The 20,364-nt window shown below is 39.2% G+C and overlaps 1 protein-coding gene and 1 long non-coding RNA gene across 12 annotated transcripts in view; one reads left to right on the top strand and one right to left on the bottom strand.

Moving 5' to 3' along the window:
* IL16 (interleukin 16) overlaps window positions 1-16,978 on the bottom strand; it is a 44,245-nt gene extending 27,267 nt beyond the window's left edge. For 4 of the 10 annotated variants that reach the window (XM_065076500.1, XM_065076501.1, XM_065076499.1 and 1 more), the window contains exon 1: window positions 2,370-2,864. In XM_065076500.1, the coding sequence (XP_064932572.1) occupies window positions 2,370-2,738 (369 nt within the window). In that variant the 5' untranslated portion in view covers window positions 2,739-2,864. Of the gene's footprint in view, window positions 1-2,369; window positions 2,865-7,373; window positions 7,592-16,830 lie in introns of those variants that run through there. The other 6 variants (XM_065076503.1, XM_065076502.1, XM_065076496.1 and 3 more) reach the window with 5 other exon arrangements.
* On the top strand, window positions 1,072-20,129 carry LOC135580555 (uncharacterized). 2 transcript variants are annotated; one of them, XR_010475341.1, is made up of 6 exons: window positions 1,072-2,461; window positions 3,784-3,867; window positions 4,934-5,092; window positions 12,418-12,615; window positions 13,471-14,635; window positions 16,424-20,129. It is a non-coding gene; the product is annotated as an uncharacterized LOC135580555 (long non-coding RNA). The 2 variants fall into 2 exon arrangements; XR_010475342.1 differs by having other exon boundaries at window positions 13,471-13,586.
* Window positions 20,130-20,364: the final 235 nt, after the last annotated feature.

The following is a 20,364-nucleotide window of genomic DNA, read 5'->3' on the forward strand; positions in this document are numbered from 1 at the left end:
GTCCTGAAACACTGTTTGATTTTCTGATGGTTTATGCAATAAATAACCCCATACAATCAGCAGAGTGTGGCTCAGAGAGATACTTTAGATTTTGAACAGAAGAGAAGAACTAGTATTTGGGATACTGATGTTCCAGGTTCCCCTTTAGATCTGAAGAAGAGATGCACAGGAAGCATTAAAAGACACAGCACTTGTAAACATTGTTCTTTCCTTCCAGAAATTAAGTTGTTCAGTTTTGTATGAGTTATTAGCACCTTCAGAGTCGTGCTTAAGGCTGCAGGCACTGGAAAGGAGAATAGTGGAATATCCTCAGCAACACTACAGAAAGAATGGAATCAATTTTCTTGAACAAAGACAAGGATACTTTAGCTCTGAGTCACACAGCATGAATTTCTGAAGTGTCACATGGAGATGGAGAGAGTGAGCATTACACTGGAACTTGAAAAACGCTGGTTGACTCCTTTCTTAAAGAGAGCTTTTGAGCTCTCTAAGACATGTGGTACAGGAAGATGGTTCTGACAGGTTTGTACTTTATATGGAAGATAGAGATCACCACTTTCGTAATATCGGGCAAAGCCTCAGCAACGGTAGTACAGGATAATGTCAGTGTTCCTGTTACCAAATTTCATCCTATTTAGCATGCAAAGACTTTTTAGAATCACTCACCAATCCATGACTCTGAAAGGTATGGAAGATTAGCAAGTAGCATCTGAAGAGGTTTATATTGCTTTGAGAGCTCTGGAGAGGGCATTTAATGTACCCATTGTCTACTATGACACTAAGCAGCCCAAATGCTACTGTAAGGGACTGGGCTGCTAATTAATGTGTCACCATCCATGCAGGCTCCTGACCCATCCTGTTTAGTGAAACTAACACTCCAGCCTAAGAGTGGATTTATACCATCAGCACTTACATTTTGTCAGTACAATGGCATTAGTTATGAGACTTACTCTGTTCCCCAGATTCCTATTTGAGCTACTCACCAGATATAAAAGCAAATTATCTAAATTTACAGTCTGCAATAAGATACTGAGTAGTTTCATGTGGGTATGGATCACAACAGTTATTGGAACCTTGCGTATTTTGGAGGTACACAAGCAAGTAGACTGTGGCAGCTGATACACACCTAAGAAAGTGCTTCAGCTTTGTTAAAAGAGCAGAGGAGGGTGCCCACAGAGACCAACTCCTTCACTCACAGAAGGAAATCATCAGAGTGCACACGGACTGTTTCCAAAAGGGAGATGGCGGTATAGTTTTGCAGGTGACTGAGTGTATTTTGAGACTTGGGCCAGTGTCGCCTATTTATGTTTTCTGTCAGAATGTAATAGATAGTTGGCTTGGTTTTGTCCTCATGCTGGGGCTTTGCCAGGGGCTGGAACATGTCACATCCAGAACTCTGTGCTGCTGCAGTTCTTTGTGATACTGGGCTGCATGCTGTGATTATTAGCAGGAAACTCAAGGAGTAAGGGGAGATTCTGATTTTCTGTGCTACCATGTCTTTAGATGTAGAGGTCTAGTTTTAGCTAATTTCTATTGAAGGTATGTAAAATAAAATAGAGTATCTAAGAAAGAAATGTTATACGTGAAAGAAACAGTTATTTTACATAAACCACTATTTGCATAGGTAAAAGACATAATAAAGAAGGTGCCAGGAGGACACAAACTGTATTTAAGACATGCCTTACTTGCAAGGAAGACCCTTTTACACATCACATCAACAAACAGAGAGAAAGTGAAAAAATTAGGGTATGTCACTGAAAAGGAACTTCCTGACAGCATCTAAAATATATTGCTCAGACTGAAAAATTCTTCAGACCTTTAGGGTTAATGTAGATACTTCTTGATTAAAGAAAAATGTTGTAACATGAGGCTGTTAAGAATTTTACACCTCTAGGAAAAAGTGACATGTCTGGTGGTTCTAGAGCCATCAATACCTCCTTCCTGGGTCAGAGAAAGAACATCTGCTTGCTGAATCTCCCATGTCTTTCATAGTAGTAATATAATTCTTGCTTCCATGGCTTGTGAGATCTCCTGGTATCACACTTTACAAATGCACTTTACTACAGCTACAGTTTTGTATTTTGAGCTGAATACTGTATTTCAGACAGAAAGCACCAGCTGTGCTAGTTCAGATACACCGAGAGTGGCTGAGCAGTCACCGGTTTCAGCAGAACATCAGTCAGCAGAGTGCAACATCCCAGCAGGGAAGCTAATATATTTTCATGCTGCTTATGCAGAGCAGGAACACTGCAGGCTCACAGGGTCTGAAAAAGTCAGGTACAACCCTATGTTCCTGAGAAACATGAATTAATTCATTTAGAAACTACTGCAATAGGAAACATTACAATATATCACACTGACTTCCCTACCTTGGTGAGTAACTTTCCTCTCAGGTTGTTGCAGTTCTCATTTGCGGCAGCTTTGGACTGGACCATGCTGGTGATCACGCGTGGAGGGTCAGGTGAGCTGTCTTCTGTCTCTGATGTGCATGGCAGTTGTGTTCTAGGACAGCAGTCAAAATCATCTTGACCCCAGCTGGTAGAGATCTCAAAGGGATCAGGGTATTTCTCATCAGGACTTGACCCATCGTCGCTGTTTTTGGCATTGCAAAGTATAAGTGATCTTGAAATGGAGCGAAACTTCCTTGACCTCCTGTTCCCAGCATCGCTCTTTCGATCCATCTTCAGAGAGCTGGTGGTGCTGCTCTTTTTCCTATCGTTCTCCCATTTATGCGGCATGATACTTTCAATAACTTTCTCCGCTTCTCTGGTGCTAAATATCCTCCAGGAAAGGAAACATAAAAAGTAAGTTGTAATATACCCCACTTTCTCCCACTTAATAACCTACACTACTGGAAAGCCCTAATGAATAAATCGAATCAACAGAGCCTTTCAGTCTGCTAACAGCCACGTGATATCTCATGACTTGCTAATTCTGTTTCTGTGCAGTGCTCTACTAAATTCTCCTTCACCTTTTCATTCTCTTCCCTTGCTTCCCAAGCACAGTGGAGTGCTTTTAATAAATGTTTTTGATGCTTCCATTTGTGCTACTTCTTTTGGGCTTCTGCTGAATTTGCATGTTGAAATCCCAAATTGAAAAGGAAGATACTTTAAAAGCATTACTCTATCCTCCTTACATTATTTGGAGAGAGGAAGCTCCTTCTGAAGTTTGATTCATGAAACCGCTATAATTCAAAGAAGATTAATCAAATTGTCGAGGTTAAGTTCTCCGCCTGGCACATCTGATTTGTAAGTGGTTTAGCAAAAGTAGATCTTAGCTGTGAGAGAGTGAGGAATGTCAGGCTGCTATAAAGCTCCTACCTTTGCAGACCAGAGCTCACTTAAGACCACGCATTTAACAGCAACAGAGAGATCCAGTGAAGCACTTAAGATGTGAATATCTGATTAGGGATTGAACTCTATAAAGGAATACAGCTCCAATACATCAATCAAAACATGTCCCATTACAGAAATGTTTTGTTTCAGCATATGATTCAGCATATGAAATTAAGAGGAAATGGAAGAAATGCTACACAATCAGAATTGTTGGAACTTTTGTAAAGTTGGAACTTTTGTAAAATGAATAATGAGCACGTTAAGATAACAAAGGGAAGATTTGTTAAACTGTTTACTTTTTCTCTCAGAAAAAAGGTTTGAAGAAATATTTTGGTAGGTATGTGTCAGTGCTGAAAATTCAACAAGAGGAAGTAGAAATTAATTACTTTGTCTTTCTCGCTTAATTTTTATTATATTTATTACACAAACTTTTCCGTTCTCTTCACAGCACCTATTTGATACTGTATGCTGCCATTTCCAAGAAAATACCTATTGAAAAGAGAGGATTTGCATAAATCGAAGATCCTATAAGGTATCACATGCAAAATTCAAAGTCAATGTAATTCAAAAAGCACTTCTCAAAGATATCATTGAGAGAAAATGATTGTACATTGTGCTCTAACCTAAGTGGTTGTGTTTGGTTCAGTGTTTTGGTTTGGTTTGTTTTTTTGAAGGGGGGGTTGTTTGCTGGTTGGTTTTTGTTTGTTTGTTTCGCCCGTTTCTATGCAGAAGTAGGTAGATAAGTATGTACTTTGTACCTGAAATGCTGCGGGTGATGCAGAAATAGAAAAGGCAGATCTTCTAAAAGCTCCTTACAGCCACAATAAACACAGGCCTGCGAGTTCTGACCAAGCCAGATCCATATAATAAACACAAGCCAGCCTCTAATAAATCTGCAGGATTATTTTTCTTTTTTTTTTTTTTTTTTTACCCCCTTTCATACAAATAACCAGGAAAACCAAAACCAGATGGTAAACACTATGCCATTGAGTACCTGTCTATAGGAGCTATATGGGATTGCTGGAGAAATACACAATTCAGCATGAATCTGAGTTTGTGTTTGTAAAAGAAAAAGAAAATGTACACATAGCTTTTTCAGGAGGAGCAAAGAGGTCCCTTCGTCTCCCAGGGAGAAGGGTGTTTATTTGAGCAGTCTTTTCTGGTATTTTTTGATAGGTAACGCTCCTACAGCCTTCAATTTATAACTTATTTTCCATCATAGCAGTCCTAATATTGCTCTGCTCCCTGATGTCTCTTTTCCAAAACAAAATCCCTAACATTTCAGAAGCTCGTGCCTTGAGTATTGGAACTTGTCAGGGTGCTATTCCAGGGCAAAGTTGAAGTTTGAAAGTATCCAGATAACACATCAAATTCCACAAACGTGCTGTGTTTTCTGCCCCTCTCACGTGTGTCACTGGGATCCGCTCAGCTCCCATGGGAGTGTCTGACCCCACTGGATGGGAACATTGGAACTGGAGTCACTGGGCTCCCAGCTGGCCCTACACTGGCACAAGAGAAGCTTTCGAGGTCACACTGAACTGGTATATTCTCCATTCCCTTCTGTACACAAAATGTTCTACTTTTTTCTATTTTCACAGTGGCCTCTCTTATGAATGACAAGATTTGCAGCCACGGTGATGATGGAAGATGCCCAGTGGCACGGCCACACTCCCTTCCTGTGACACGGAGCACACGCCGAATAAAGGGACATCTGAACTGTTGCGTAAAGACACAGAGGCCAGAGGAGATGGAGAAAGGTATGACATAGATGGAGCTCGTCTTTAACCCATAGACTTTGTGGCTGACATGGGGTCTTATTTCTCTAGGATTAATCTCCCTTCCTGTACTACTGAGAGAAGCTGCTTTTCAGAACCTCTATGCAGTAATTTATTTTGAAGTAGGGAGACCAAAAGTGCTATGAATTACATTAGAACAATAATTTTGAGAACTTAGTAGTTGTTGGTGTAATTCAGCATTACAAGTGTGCATTTTTTTGTACACTTTTTTGCTGATTACGTTAATTAAAGGCTGACTGACACTTATTCCTGTTAATACTAAGAGACATTCAAGGTTTGAAGATTTTTAGAAAAAGACACTTTTTAGTGTTAAGCCTAAAGCTTTAGTCGGCCATAATATGCATGTACCCATTATAACTGCAATTTTTGAGTTGTGAAATCCCTGTTAGCATCCAACATGCATTAGGAAATGAAACTTGTAAAGCTTGATGTTGCTTTTCCTGCATGTCTGAAGGTAGGTAAAAATGTAATCTGGCCCATTAGACCAGACTGTGGAGTTTAAAAACCAATAGGATGGCTAGGATGAGGGGAATTTCTGCAGGCACATCCCCTCAGCACCTGGGTAGGAAGCAAGGAAGCTATTAATGCCCTGAAGGTGTATGAAATGTGCATCACTTGAAAGTCTGCAGCAGGGGATGGTGCTCTTCTGTGATTCTGGCAATTGCTAATAGACACTAGCAATAAGAACATCAGAAATGAGCCCAAATTGCACGCAGACCTAAATAATCTTGCCTGTGGGAGAAAATGAGAAGAAATAGCACTTTTCTTTCAAGGATTTCAATGCACTCTTGCTTCCTCAAAGGATGAAAAAAGAGCTATTAAGCACATGGGTCAGCAGAGGACTTGATAGCTTAATGGCCAAAATGCAGCTCTCTGGAGACCAGCGTGCTAGAATGAAGGATGGAGAGATGCAGGAGCCCTTTCTCGCTCTGCCTGAAGCTGCCTGAAGCTGCTGAGCTTCAGAAGGCAGCACTGCCATCAGTACTAAATGCTCCCAGAGGTGTCTCTGTGACTGTGCAAAGCCACTGGGATGCAGAGAACACACAGAAGCACCTGTTGAAAACATTGTTTCAAGCGCATTCTGCCTTTCCACCCCTCTGCAATGCTCCCGAGAAATTTTACTCTATGCAGAGAGAACATCCTTTTAGCACCACTGCATCAGCTATTTCCTCCTCCCCAGCCCCCAACAGAGTTCCATCGGCTCAAAGACCAAGTTTAACCCTGAATAACTTACCTAGTATCTCAAAGCAAGCCAGGAGCTGAGGTGAAAATAAGCTCAGTAGACCTGAAGACTTCCAGCTAAATATTTGCTCTAAGATTAGATCACAGTCCAAGTCTTAACTAAAGCAACATCCTTTCCAGAGCTGCTGATTCAGGGTTGCGTAAGTGACAGAAATATAGGAGGTACCAAAAACATAGTCTATAAGTTTTCCAATAAAAATATCCAGATATGTTATTTTACACAGAAAACAATATCACAAGTACCAGAGAAGCTTTATGACTCATTGCCACCTTCCACCAAATTTAATTCAAGCTATCATGAGCATGGACAATTACTTCAAAGACAATGCTCCAAACCATTCATCTTTCCCTCCAGTACACTCACTGCTTGTCATTTTCTCTTGCCATTCTTATACCTCCAGCATGCCTGATGGAAGTTGTCTGTGGTTTGTAATGCAAACCAAATGTTCCTTCTCTGTTTCTTTTTTTTTTTTTTTTTCTCTCCTAGCTTTATTTTTCCAGTTTTAAGTCTAAAATCTCCTAACACAGTCTGTCTTCTGCAAACAAAATACATGATTTGAGCTGTGCCCATTTGGTTCAAATTTTTGGTTGGATATTAAACGCAGCGTTTACAAGATGCAATAATTTGATGTAGCTTCCAGACTGAATGCAAATGCTCTGCTGTTAACCAGACAGTAGGAAAGACAGAGTTTTTCTTTACTAGCAAGAACAAGATGAGTTTTACATTACCAAGTGCTGACAGTGTGATATCTTGCATGCCATTTTAATCTAGATCTTGTGATCTTTATCATATTTATTACTGAGCAGTACTATTAGCACAGAACTATTGCAGATGTCTAGAATTTCCAGGTAGCAGGAAGAGCTAGACATTTGGAAGTTTTCTAATAAAGAGTAAGAAACTCTTCAACAGGTGAATTTAGTGTTAAAAAATAATTTAAAAAACCCTAATTGTAAAATGAAAATTCAAAAGGAGGAACTTAAAACAGCGAGGCAGACAAACCTGACTCCTGCAGAAGGCTGTTCCTCTTCATAGGCCTGGCAGAAAAAGACAGAGTGAATAATTGAAAACACACTCTCATGGTGTCACGTGGCTCGGTTTCAGTAATTCTGCTCAGTACATTGGAACGGAGCTATTGTTTCCTAATTGAAGAAAATGTCAGCAAGGATAGACAAACAAAAGCAATGGGATGCAGTATTGGGGAAACTGTTTCCAGCAGGCTCCCAGCTACCCAGAGAAGGCAGGACCATTTAAGGAGTTGGTGTCACCAGTTTTTACCCATCAATCTCTGGTCCTAGGATTGATGGGGTTCAGGCATGTTGAACCTACTTGGGGGGAGCAGACAGAATCTGTGCTAATGAAATGCAGGTTTTTCTGCAGGAGGCTGACATGGCAAGCATGTTTCTCATAATTTTTAGCAGATATTTGAAGTATTAAGTTAGTCAGAATTTCATAGGCTGCTTCTGCTCCAGGAGCAAAACATACTAGGAGCCACTTCTGAATGCCAAGACTTAGTATTGTGCACCAGTCCCTTTAACCTACCAGTTCTTAAAATACTCTCCCATTTATGGACTAGGCTACAAATTTGTGATCCAACCTGATCAAGGACTCAGAAAATTGTTGCTTTTCCCATCGAGTATCTGGGAAATGAGAACTATGCTATCAATTCCCAGTTGTCTCAGTTACACCATTCATTCATACATAGGGAGTTTGTAAATTTTTAAAAAATGTTCCCTAACAAAAATAATTCTCTGAAACAGTCGGTGTTAGTTTATTAAAATAGTGAGGCCTCTTTGGAATGAACTCACAAAATTTAAATCCTATACTTTTCAGGAAAATGTAAACAGAAACTTAATTTTACATCTGAACCTGTCTGGTCATGGAAATGGTCAACAAGAGACTCCTTAGACACCTGCTGCCCTCAGTGTTCTGTGCTTAAAGGTCCTGGTTTTATTGGTCTGCCACAAAAGAGAGAAATGATAAAATAGGTTTAAAACTTGTACCGATAGAGTCTCATGTTCAGTGCTCCAGTGACCTCTAGATAAAACATGGACTGTGAAGACAAGCATTTGCCCCATGAGAATGATGTATGTGCTGGGAGAAAAAGTGAAGATGAAATCTCTACTCTGTACAGTGTCTACAAGAGCCTCAAACCACTTTATTCCTGATAATACAATTGTGGGTAATTTATATTTTAAGTGTTTACAAACAGAAAATAATTTTACATTCTTTTCCCAACAATTAAGTTTTCAGGATGTTAGTTCCCCAAAGGAAATCTTTTGTAAAGGAAATGGGTTTAACCTGGATCACTGGATGACAATAAATATGGAATATTACCCAACTCTTTTAAATTCTAATCTTGTAGAAGAAACATAATTTGTCACTGAAGAGTTATCCAGTAGCTTTCCTGGAAAGGAGGAGAAATAGGAAGCTGATTTTGTGTTTTTGGAAAGAGTTCCTCACTGTATTTGAATAGAGAGGACAGTGGCCTTGTACATAAAATGGGATTTTATAGCACTAGTGCTGTAAAATTGAAATATCAATGAGGAAGCAAAGCCACATACTGTTTACCACTTAACTGCCTTACACTGTAACACACACGTGTTTTTGTTTAGCAATAGAGAACTCATTCACACAAAACCTCAACAGCCCCTGAGTTTCGGTCCAAAGTGATTGAGCTGGAAGCTCAAAAGCGTTGGAAAGCTCTTCTTATTTCTTCCTATTGTCACATGCTATTGCGTTTCCCGACTATGGGCTGAATGCTGTAGTCCCTAAGCCACTGGGAGTTTTGTTCATTCAGAATCTGGACTTCTGCCAGGGCCAGCAGCAGAAACATAAATATCACAAGGAGGGGCTGTATTTTCATGTTGTTTCACTCCTAACCTTTTGCAGTTTTTTCCATCTTCTCTGAACAGTAATTGTTCAGTGCCCAGTGGTGAACAGAGAAGCACATTTTTAGAAGCCTTAAGGAAAAGGAGAGAGAGAGAACCTCTGCTGTGCCTGCCATGTTGCACTAATGGTATGCTTTGATATTGGATACTGTGGTCAATCTTTATTACTTAGCTCAAAGGTATCACACCAGGAAAAGGGCAATGAACACTGGTCAGAGGCTGGAATTTTGTATTAAAAGATTGAAATTATGTGGACTCTCCTTTGCAGAAAGGATCTGCCGTGATAAAGGTTGATGAGATAATAGGTACTATAGGGCAAATCAGCTGTTTTTCCTTCCTGCCTTCTCAGGTGAGGGACGGGAAAAGAAGAATGCAATAAAATGAAGAGACTTGAAAAAATAGGAGGAAATACTAAAACATAATAATGTGTGGAACAAGAAGACAGCAGAAATTATGAGCCCTTTGAAGTTAGCTGGTTTGCATTTGATTTCAGTGGGACAGAGATTTCACCCCAAGAGGTGAGTTGATGAAAATAAAATCTGTAGTCAAAGGGAATAGGATGCAGAAGAAGGAGCAGCTCTTGCCTCCAAATGAAAGTCAAACAGTACCATCAACTGGTAGAATGATACTTCTGCCCTGGGACAGGGTCCTAGTTACCATAAAATAGAGGAACTTTTCTGATGTCTGGATTTAGTGTCTATCGGAGATGGCAAAAGGAAATAGAGGAGCCATTGAATTTATTTTTTATGACAGTTCTTCTCTTTTGCCTGACTAAAATCAGGGTGTGTGTGGAACCATAGCAGATATAGGAGCTGATCCCTCTTTTCCCCAAATTATTTTCCGTATCCAAAGGTTTGAATTCTAGAGGACAAATATGCAGACTACTCAGTACTAAATATTTTGCCTGTTGCTACTGGTGATAACCTTTTCCAAAAAGGAGCATATAAATTTAAGCAGAACATTAGTACTGCGCAAAGCAAATCTAAGTAATGATGGAACTTAGCCTCAGTCCTGATCTCCACCCAACTCCAAATACTACTTGTGTTAATAGGAAAGACAATAGTTTGGAGTAATCTAGATTTGGTCCTGTCCTTACATTGCTCAGTAAACAGACTAATTACTTTTGTCTTAAACATAATCACAATTTTCACATTTTGCCATATTTCAGTCAACAGTGATGTTGCACAGGACAATCCTGCTAAGCCAGGACTGGATTAGTCATCTTAGTCTCGGTTTTGCAATTTTCACTCTGCCCTTCCATCCATCAAAACATAGCAACATGGCACGTTGAGTCACCCTATAAGCACAGTAAATCCAGCAATGGCTAACAGCAATTACTTCAAAGGAATTACCTTGTAAAAAGAAAATTTAAAAATACATATATATATATATATATATATATATATATAAAAATCAAGAGAGAGCTTCCTTTCAGGAAGGGTTTCTTCTGAGTACCTTATTGGTAAGAGTATGCTGGCACTCTGAGGTTTTGTATGTATTCCAAATTTGTTGGAGCTTTTTACATTATGGTTGGTTAGTTTTGTTTTAGCAGAAGCTACAGCTCTCCCATAATGGATAAATATTGCATTATGTCAAGTTAGGTAAATCTCTTTTTAATTTCTTTCGTCTCTTTGTACCTAACCTTTGCCAGGAAGCACAAAGGTTGTTGGGTTTTTTTCTACAGATGAAATTAATCTTGTGTAATGTAACTGTAATTTAGCCATTTCTGGCTCCTATTAAGCTTTTGATTTCAAGAGTATCCAGACGCAATGAGTTTCATGTGTTACATAAAAAATATACTTCCTTGTAATTGTTTTAAATTCACTGCCTCTAGGATTTGTTCAGTTCTTGTAGTAGGAAAAACGTCCTGATCTTCAAGTCTCTGTAGAATCCTTTTCTCATTGATCTCTATGCTGGTGTCATCCTCTGTCTTCTACACACTTTCACCTTTTCTTCTTCTGCCCCTTCATTCTCTCAGCTTCATGCTGCTTTCATATGTTTGGATCTCCTTCTTTTTCTCCAGATCCTTTTTTGCAAATCCACTTCCTTTTGTGAACTTTATTACCTGACTCTTTCATAACAGTATCCAGCTCTGCAGCCTTCTAGCCTGTTTTCCAGTGAATTGCCTTTCTGGGAATTAATAAAGTTTCTACACCTTGTCTTCTCAAGCACTTTTTTGTTGCACAAAGTGCTCACGCTCTGCGTGATTACAAACCTTCTTCTGGTGTCCTTACTTGTTGCAGTGCCTTAGAGATAAGCTGTAAAATAGTGGTCATATGGTTCCACAGAAGAGGGTCTAAGTGTACACCCCTCAAAAAGTATTTTTACATCATCTTGAGAAAATATCCTGGAAATCTATTAAGAATATCTTCCTGTACACATACAGTGTTTTGTTTACAGAAGTAGCCCACACAACGTTGATAAGCATTGTGTGTGACTGAAAAACTACAGCACTATCAGTGTAAAGAGCATTGATTGTAGCATTGGTGTCATATATGAGGTAGAGCAAGAATGGTGCCCTTTTAACAAAGGGTGTTGGGTAGTGTTCTGTTATTTTAATAATTTTTGTACAGAGTATATAAACTACATGTAAGTGATTATGTTGGGTTTAGAGAAACGCTACAGAATATTTGTGTCAGCTATGAAGTTTTTAAATATCTGGTATTGAAGAAAAGGTCCATCAATATTTTTAAAGCTATTGACGAACACACAGTTCATAACTTACTGCAGCACCAGAGTGGTAAAAACATGTGAGCTCCCCTGTGTTGTGTCATTTTAATGTAAAACAAATATTTTAAAAAGTTTTGACTTTACCTCTTCTTTCCACATTTCCAGTCACATAATGTTCCTTTTTCATGTGACTTTGCATTCCTTTTGATTTATATGCCCCTGAACTGTAGGCTGACATAAGGGGCCATTTAGATGAATGAAAGGAGAATTATTAATTGCCAAAACTATGATTTATCAGGAAAAAAGTAAAGGGCAAAAGAAAAATGAACTTAGTGTACATACAAGAATCATATGAATTTTTTCTCTGTATTTGTCATTAGCTCAATGTAAAAAATGTATTTAGACCCATCTAGTTTTACATTTTATTGTGAGTCCATGTTGAATTCTGTCGTATTCATTGTAACCTTTATTCCTTGAACATATAGATATGAATGAATGGAAGAACTGAAAAGGTCAATCGATGGAGTTCATCTGAGTTACCTGTGGCAGAATTTGCTCCATGTTTTACATGCTGGCACAGGCACCACTTTCTGCAGCAGCCTGATCTCAGTCTCACTGAACTCAGGAGCTCATTGTCCCTCGGCATGTCACAGATCGCAGCACGGCCCTGTCTTGGTTGCTGGGTTGGTTGGTTTGGTTGTTTGGGGTTTTTTGGGTGTTGTGTGTTTGTTTGAAGGGAGATGCGGAGTTTTCGGAGTTTTGTTTGTTTTTCTTATTGTTTGTTTTAATTAGCATTGTCAGTGATTGGTGTGCAATTATGTAATCTCTTGGATATCTATGACTAAATAAGGTCACTTTACCATATTTATAACTACAGTTGTCATTTCACCTGCAAAGCTTTAGCAGGAACTACTGAGTGTTATGCCTGGTGCCTGGCACATGCAAAGCTACTTACACAGGCTGCAGCTTAACTCTGTACTAAACCAGTCTTGAGGACTCCTCACATTTCTGTTGCTTTTCTTTATCTCTAAGGCTGTAATAATCAAAATGAAGCTGAGTGAATAGTTTTTATTTATGGCGTTGAAGATAACAATATAAAATTCCAGTGGCAGCTCTCTTGCTGTTCTGCAACAGTGTAGCTTTTAACACTATCTTTAGTCGTAATGCACACCACGTATGTTACTCACTAGCATTATTGTTGACAGCAAGATGAGACTAGATTATTTTCCAGGTTTCTCATGAGTAAAACAGTATAATCTGTCACGTAAATTGCTCCCTGGTAAGATACAAACCACAATGTTCTGGTGCTTTGTGGGATCTTGTGACGCCCTGTTCATAGGTGTGACAGATGGTACTGGAATCAGCTGTAGCAGCCTAAACAGTCTAGGACCTGGTGTCTTTGGGAGATGACTTTTCTTCCATGTTTAGAAATCAGCCTGAACCCTCAGAGCAGTATCTAATGTTAAATAGCTCAGAGCTAGTGACTGAGAGATCTCAGCTGAGGACTCCTGATCTTGGTCTTTGTTTTCTTCCTGCAGAATCACAGGTTTCAAGCCCAGCAGAATTTGATCTATGTAGCTAGTCTATTTGACCTGTCAAAGATAAAAAAATTAACCCATAATTCCTGTACTGATGGTGATAACTTCTGCTCCAGGTAAGGCATATCTTTCAAAACAAGCTCAAAATCTTAATGTAAAGACTTTATTCCACCCTAGTCGTGAAAACTTGCTGTACCCTCAGATAGATTGTTCCTCTGGGTAGTTACCACGTCTTTTAAACATTGCTGTGTCCTTGCACTCATATGCTTATATTTCTGTATTTGTCCTGGAGAGCTTTATTATGGCACAGTAAAGGCCCGTGATCAATTCACCAGCACTTTCTGTGAAGTAAAGGGAGACCATGGGGTGGGAGGTGTCATGGAACTTTATTGCATGACCTAATATTTGATTGTGTCGGGGTTTTATGATGACCTTAGTTTAAACAATGGGAAAATAACTGTTAGTTACAGTACAGTGTCTGTAGTCCAGGGCTCCAAGATAGTAGCTAATTAAGCTCCATAGCATTAGGGAGAGGAAAGGGATGCCTTAATCCATAAGAAACTTGTACAACTCATATTGCAGGTACTGTATTTGTTTTACAGCTGATGGAGGGGACAAGAGCAGCTATATGATTGGGTTGTGTGACAGTTTGTCTGCCTCCTGACCCCATGGCTGTCTTGCGAATAGTCTGTCCAGAAAGGCTGTCTGGATATGCACAAAAAGCTGGTGTGTCTGTGAAAGTGTAAAACAGCATGTTGAGGCTCACACAGCCCATGTACCACAGGAGGCTTGGTCCCGAGGGCAGCCACTGAATTACCTTGACTCTGGAGCAGAGATCTGCTCAGGGAGGTCAACTTTTCCAGTGCCCATTCCTCACGTATGGTCATTTTTGATTGAGATAATACTTACTCATCTCTCCAGAAGAATCAATACTATATCCTTTGTCCCAGTTTGGATTTAACCAGAAGAAACAGCCTCTTCTGGAATTTAAGTCCCAAATAATTGTCCAAAATCATGTTCAAAGATAACCATACAAGCACCAGCGCCACTCAGGATTTCCATTCTGATTGTTTCCTTTTTCTTCAACATGTTTTAAACTGATTAGAAATTTTGTCTTTTGATTCACGGAGTAAATCTTAGAAGACTTGACTCAAACATTCAAGAGGTAAGAATTCCCAGACCTACGAGTGTTGCATACAAAACCAGGAGTTTTTAAGTTGTTGTTTTCATATTTCTGGCTAAAACAAGGGACCCCAAGTGAATAAAATGAGTAGAGCAAAACCGTTAAGGTTCTGATAATACCAGTTTAGGCTCAGTGTCAATCTTCGGCAAAGGTGTAAACTACCTACAACTGAACCTTATGAACCACATCTAATACACATCATGCACTGTAAAGCAGTAACAATCTTCCCCAGCTCATTTTTTGACATAACACTGTATTCAGTCTGGAGATCTTCTCCCATTTCTGATACTGACCTGCTGTTTTGACCTTAGAGAGCTTTACTTTCCTTCATTTCTGAATCCTTGCCCTCATAATTGAAATTGTGCTGTGGCTGTCACATTGTTTCTTGGATGCGTGGGCTGGGGATTTCTCTGATGCAAATTACAGTAAGATATTTATATATATATATATATAAAGTATATATATATACTTATATATATATATATAAGTATATATATATACTTTATATATATATATATATAAGTATATATATATATATACTTTAATGGGACAATGAACAAAATTATTAACAAATACTCTTAGAAAACAAGAATAATTTGCTGGTGTCGAGTACAACAACCCATGCTGTATTAGGCAGAATCTATCACATACAAAGTTTATTCTATATGACAGAGCGGGCAAATTATTTTACAGTGTACAGTATGTGTCATACTGTAATACAGACAGCATAAATGTTGTAACCGCACTGGGCAAATAAAAGCAGCAGAACACATCACTGGCACTCTCTAATAGCAAAGAGCTGTAAAAGTGATGGAGACAGCATCATCTGTTGGGTTAGTCCTTCAGCAAATATTGAAGCAATGTGACAGCCCCACAGCTCTGTGTCACCCATCCACAGCCACAGGCTGGTACAGTGGGGGTGATGGGGGCTGTTTGTCCCCCACCACACTGAGATCCCCCTTGCAGAGGAGCAGCAGGGGCTGCTCCTGAAGCCCCCTGTGTGCTCAGCTTAGAGCAAACGCAACAACCGAGGTTACACGGGCAGTGTGGAGAATAAATCATCAATATCTGTGTGCTGTACTAGGCTGCATGGTTTTTTTCTGTAGGCTCGCACTGTATGAATCAGTCACTAATGAGGGTCATAATAGAGGGTGCTATTAAGTGAACACTGCATTAATGATGCTGGCAAGGTTTCAAGTCTACAGATGTTATTTATAGCGTATGACTAAACAAATACGTATCCCCTTTGAGGCTGAGACTCTGGAGCAATTTACTGATTTCCTGTATAGGCTGGTTCATACAGAGATTCAAGGAAATAGTGCATTTGGATGTCTTGCTTGGAACTGTGATCTGAAACTGTAGTAGATAATAATATTAATGCTTAATTTTAAAATGGTTTGGAAATGTGCGTATGTTTTCAGAGGGTTAGATCCTACCCCTGTGCAGTTCTCATGGAGAAATGCCTTTTTTTTTTTTTTTTGCATTGCTTCTTTAATAAAAATAAAATATTTAAAGAATATAGCCTGCAGTTACACAGAAGACTTGAAGTGAGTAGGAAGGTTAGAAACAATTCTGGGGGAAAAATAAAACAAAACAACTTAGCAAAAACTAAAAAAATAAGTCACATATCCTCTCCTTTTCATCTGGATTTGAAATTAGTTATATTATTTATGAACATGAATTGCAATGAAATGGATTTTCTAGATTTAAAATGCTTTTGAATAATCAGTCATTTGATTTGTGATCTTGTTTCTTTTCTGTCTCTTATAGTATTGCAGGTTTACAGAGGCCTTCGAAACTGAAGAAAGCTATGAACTCACTAAGTCTGTGCTCTACTCTGCTGGCTTTTATATGTGTCAGGAGAAACATTATACAGCAAAATATAAGTGCCCTAAATGAAGGTACTTCCATGTAGAGTGTCTCTGGCTTAAGTCATAATGTTGAAAAGTGAACAAGAATAATTGAATTCAAATTTCTCATATTATTTAAAAACAGAGCAACAATGACAGTGAACAGACAGATGCATAGTTTGTGAAACACCTCTGGTTTTGCCTTTTTTCTGTTTACCTTTCTCTTTTAAATTCTCAAATTAAAACAGTTGAAAATGATACATACTGACATGTAGAAACAGCTGACTTTATGGTGCCTAAATAATTGTCTATAAAAATATCACTTACCATTGCCAAGTATCTTCTTATTTAAGTCCACTGTTATCATGCCTTCTTGGATGTGAAATATGCAGCAGAGTCAGTTCCCAGTGTGTTAAACACTTGACAAAATAATAAACGCAGTGGAACTCCACAGTGTTTGGATATTTGACTGTAACTCCTAAGCATGCGAAGAGACGACTCAATATAACAACTTTTCCTCTGCAGAAAATGCCTTGCTATTTGCCAGCAAATCCTTAATGCTTTAGATTGGGTATTTCCAACTACCGCCCTACTTGCTAGGCAGATGTGTATAAAAGAGATGTTATTTCACTGAATCAACCACTGAGATCGTAACCCTTTTCCTGTACCACAAACAGAAATGCAAAACCTCAGACTTTCCTTTTGGACTTTTACTGACTTGTGTTTGTTGTAAGAAAGCAAAACACAACTAGTCCGAGGGCTAATAGATGGAAAATGTGCTAAAATGTTTTAGATCGTCTCATTGCTTCTCATTCCTGCAATTCATTGGTTAACTGGCTCGTGCTGTGTTTATGTAGTTGCATGGTACAAATACAACACCTAAACTTCTTGCCCAAAGTTGAAATGATTCATTTATGACTTTTTACGCCCCCCTCAAAAAAAAAAAAAGAAGAAAGAAAACACACAGTGCTCATTTAACCCAAGTGAGTGAAAACGCCTTTCATAAGGTCTGCAAGGGCTTTGGGAGGTTTTTCTTTGGTGAATAAAGTCTGTGTACTTGAGGAAAGAGTGTTGTCTGAGGACGGCAGAAGTCAAGCTAAAGCAAACAGACACAAACTAGGATCCTTTTGCTGTATGGAAATGAGATAACAGCAAAGGAGGTGCAAATGTTACATCAGTTCACTTGAGAGGGATTCATTGTTTTGGGGAACGGAGTGAAGGCAGAAGGAGAGAGGAGGTATTTTTACAAGGGTTTGTAAGACTCTGGTAGTGCTTTGCTCTCTGGAATTACATCATTGGTCTAAGTTTATGTCTTTCTGTGAGGCAATTACTCACCTTAAATAGATAATATGTAGGCTTTCCATCTTCTGGATACTTACAAATATTACTTAATTAAATGTTATGGCCACAGTGGAGAAAGCACAAAGGAAATCATGAGTGATTGCCATACTAAGAAGTGGAAAACAGGACTGAGTAAAGACATTTCCTCTGCTCCTTTTTCTAGATTGGAGAGAACAGGGCTATGTGACAAATCACTATTCCATAGGATGTACCACCCTGATTTCTGATACCAGCTGTGGATCCAGTTACTGTCAGAAAGAGAGGATTATGATGGGCAATGCTTGTTCTCCTGCCTGAGTCCCAGCCATAATGAAACCATCCCAGCACAACCCTGATGGGACAGTGTTATTCTGCCTTCGTTCATCATCCTCTCCAGATGGGGTATTAGAATTAGTCAAATTGTAGCACTAGCAGCTTGTTTCAGAACCACAGCTGGGATCAGCATGTCTAGACTAGCACTGATTTATTCCTGGCTTTCAGACCTATGTGCATGCTACTATTCCATGTGCTTCCTGTTAGAGAGGTAATAATGCCATTTCACAACGTAACTTTAATTTTTCTTATTTTTTTCCCCTCTCCTTTTTATTGTAATTAGGATTTATTTTGCTTGTGTGGGAAAATATCCTGCCTCTTCCCTGGACAGGACTCCTGCCAGTTCTGCTGGAACAGAGCAAACTTCCAGACCGACAAAATAAAGTTCACAAAGGAAACAGTTAAATTTTCTGACTGCATTCACTGTCACAAAAAATGCTAAACACATTTGAAAGTTATATAAAACTGCATCAGTTCATATTTTCCCCTTCTGGTTTCACAGCCCGCTACAGCAAAAGGACCTTGTGACATGTCCAGGCTCTCAAGAGCTTAGTAATAAAAATAAAAATCCTCAGCAGAAAACAACACTCCACAGCCTCCCACTGCTGGCCAAATGAGTTTCCCATTTTCCTCACTTATCCTCAGACTAAACAATGTTAAATTTACAAATCTGACATCTATTTATAGCAAGCATTCTACCCCAGGAAGCACAGAGGTTGGTGTATATCATTGTCCATAATCCACAGGACAGCTTTCAACCTGACATGTCAAATAATTAGGGGAGAAACCTCCTGCCTTAATTAACATCTAAGCAATATATGCACTGAGGCATACTATAGCCCTCAGCTGGGTGGTGTGCATGCGTGGGGTGGCGTTCCTTTGCTGTAAATTAATCTCTGATTTTACTTTTTCTCGTTTGCCCTCAATAGTAATTGATAATGTCAACAGCATTGTGCACTTCTAACAGCAGTCTGCAGAGCATGGAGAAGCAACCTGCAAATTAATGGGTGTCCAACAGCGCTGATAATCCCGACAGCAGATGCTGAAGTAACTAAGCTGGTGAACTGTGCCTGCCCTGGGGGGAAATTGGGCTACAAACCGTGTGGGGAGCAATGGGCTGACTGGTGTGAGACTGTGGAAGCAGCAAAGGGAAGTTCAGATGTGTAGGTGCAGGGCACAAGGTGAAGAATGGGATTAAAGGAGGAAAGGTCTCAAATTCGGGTGTTAGGCTGGATTTGAGGAGGTTGGTAAAAACTGAGTAGAAGATGCTGCGTATAGGCTGAGCCTAAAGTGGGTAAGATGTGCTGGGCTGGGCCCTGCAGGCTGAGCTCAGGGGAGAGCAGAGAAGAGGTTCAGTGAGGAGCTGATCCCTTCCCTTTTCTCTGGAGCAGCAGGGAAATGACGTTCAGCCCATCCACAGTGTGTGTGCCGCCTGCCATCTGTTCATCTCCACAGATATACAAAGGTCAGTGGATCCTACTGTCCTGTTTACAAACTGATGACCAGGGGAGCAGAGACATTGTTCAGAGAAAAAAACCCCTTACTTTGAAGGGTGTTACAATTCTCACACCTTTAAAATTCTTTCTATATCCCTAAATCCTTTTTAATTCTCTTTTCCAGGTGATTTCTGTTTCTTTTCCGATAGGAAAGCAAAAGAAACTAATCTTAAAATGAAAAATACTTTATTAATGTATTTGAAGGTATTCTTATTTCCGGTGTTACTCTCCAATCCATCTTTAACATAGCCTGACATCTTGTTTGCTTTTTTGACCACGACTGTGCACTGAGTAGAAGTTTCCACTAAGCTGTCCACGGTAACGCCTAGATCTTTTTCTTGAGTGATTTTGCAAACCATCAGTGTATATGAATAGTTCAAATTGTTCCTTTCAAACACATTACTTCACACTTAACCTACGCTAAATTTCAGTTGCCGCCTTGTTGCCCAGTCCTTTCCTTTAGGGTTGTTTTTTTTTTTTTTTTAAAAAAAAAGAAAGTTGTGGCTTTTCTAAACAATGACATATAATTTCCCAATTATGTTGTCTCTGCTCTTGTATGCTTGCTTTCCAGGTGAGTAGTAAATATATTAAATTAACACCAGTCTTGGTGTATGTCTTGGGATCTAACCTTCTTAATATCCTTCCTAGCTGAAAATATCCCTTAATTTGTATTTTTAATTTGTTCTTCACTACTTTCTGAGTTATAATATTT

This window comes from Columba livia, chromosome 11 (genome assembly GCF_036013475.1).
Source record: "Columba livia isolate bColLiv1 breed racing homer chromosome 11, bColLiv1.pat.W.v2, whole genome shotgun sequence".
Classification (NCBI taxonomy): Eukaryota; Metazoa; Chordata; class Aves; order Columbiformes; family Columbidae; genus Columba; species Columba livia.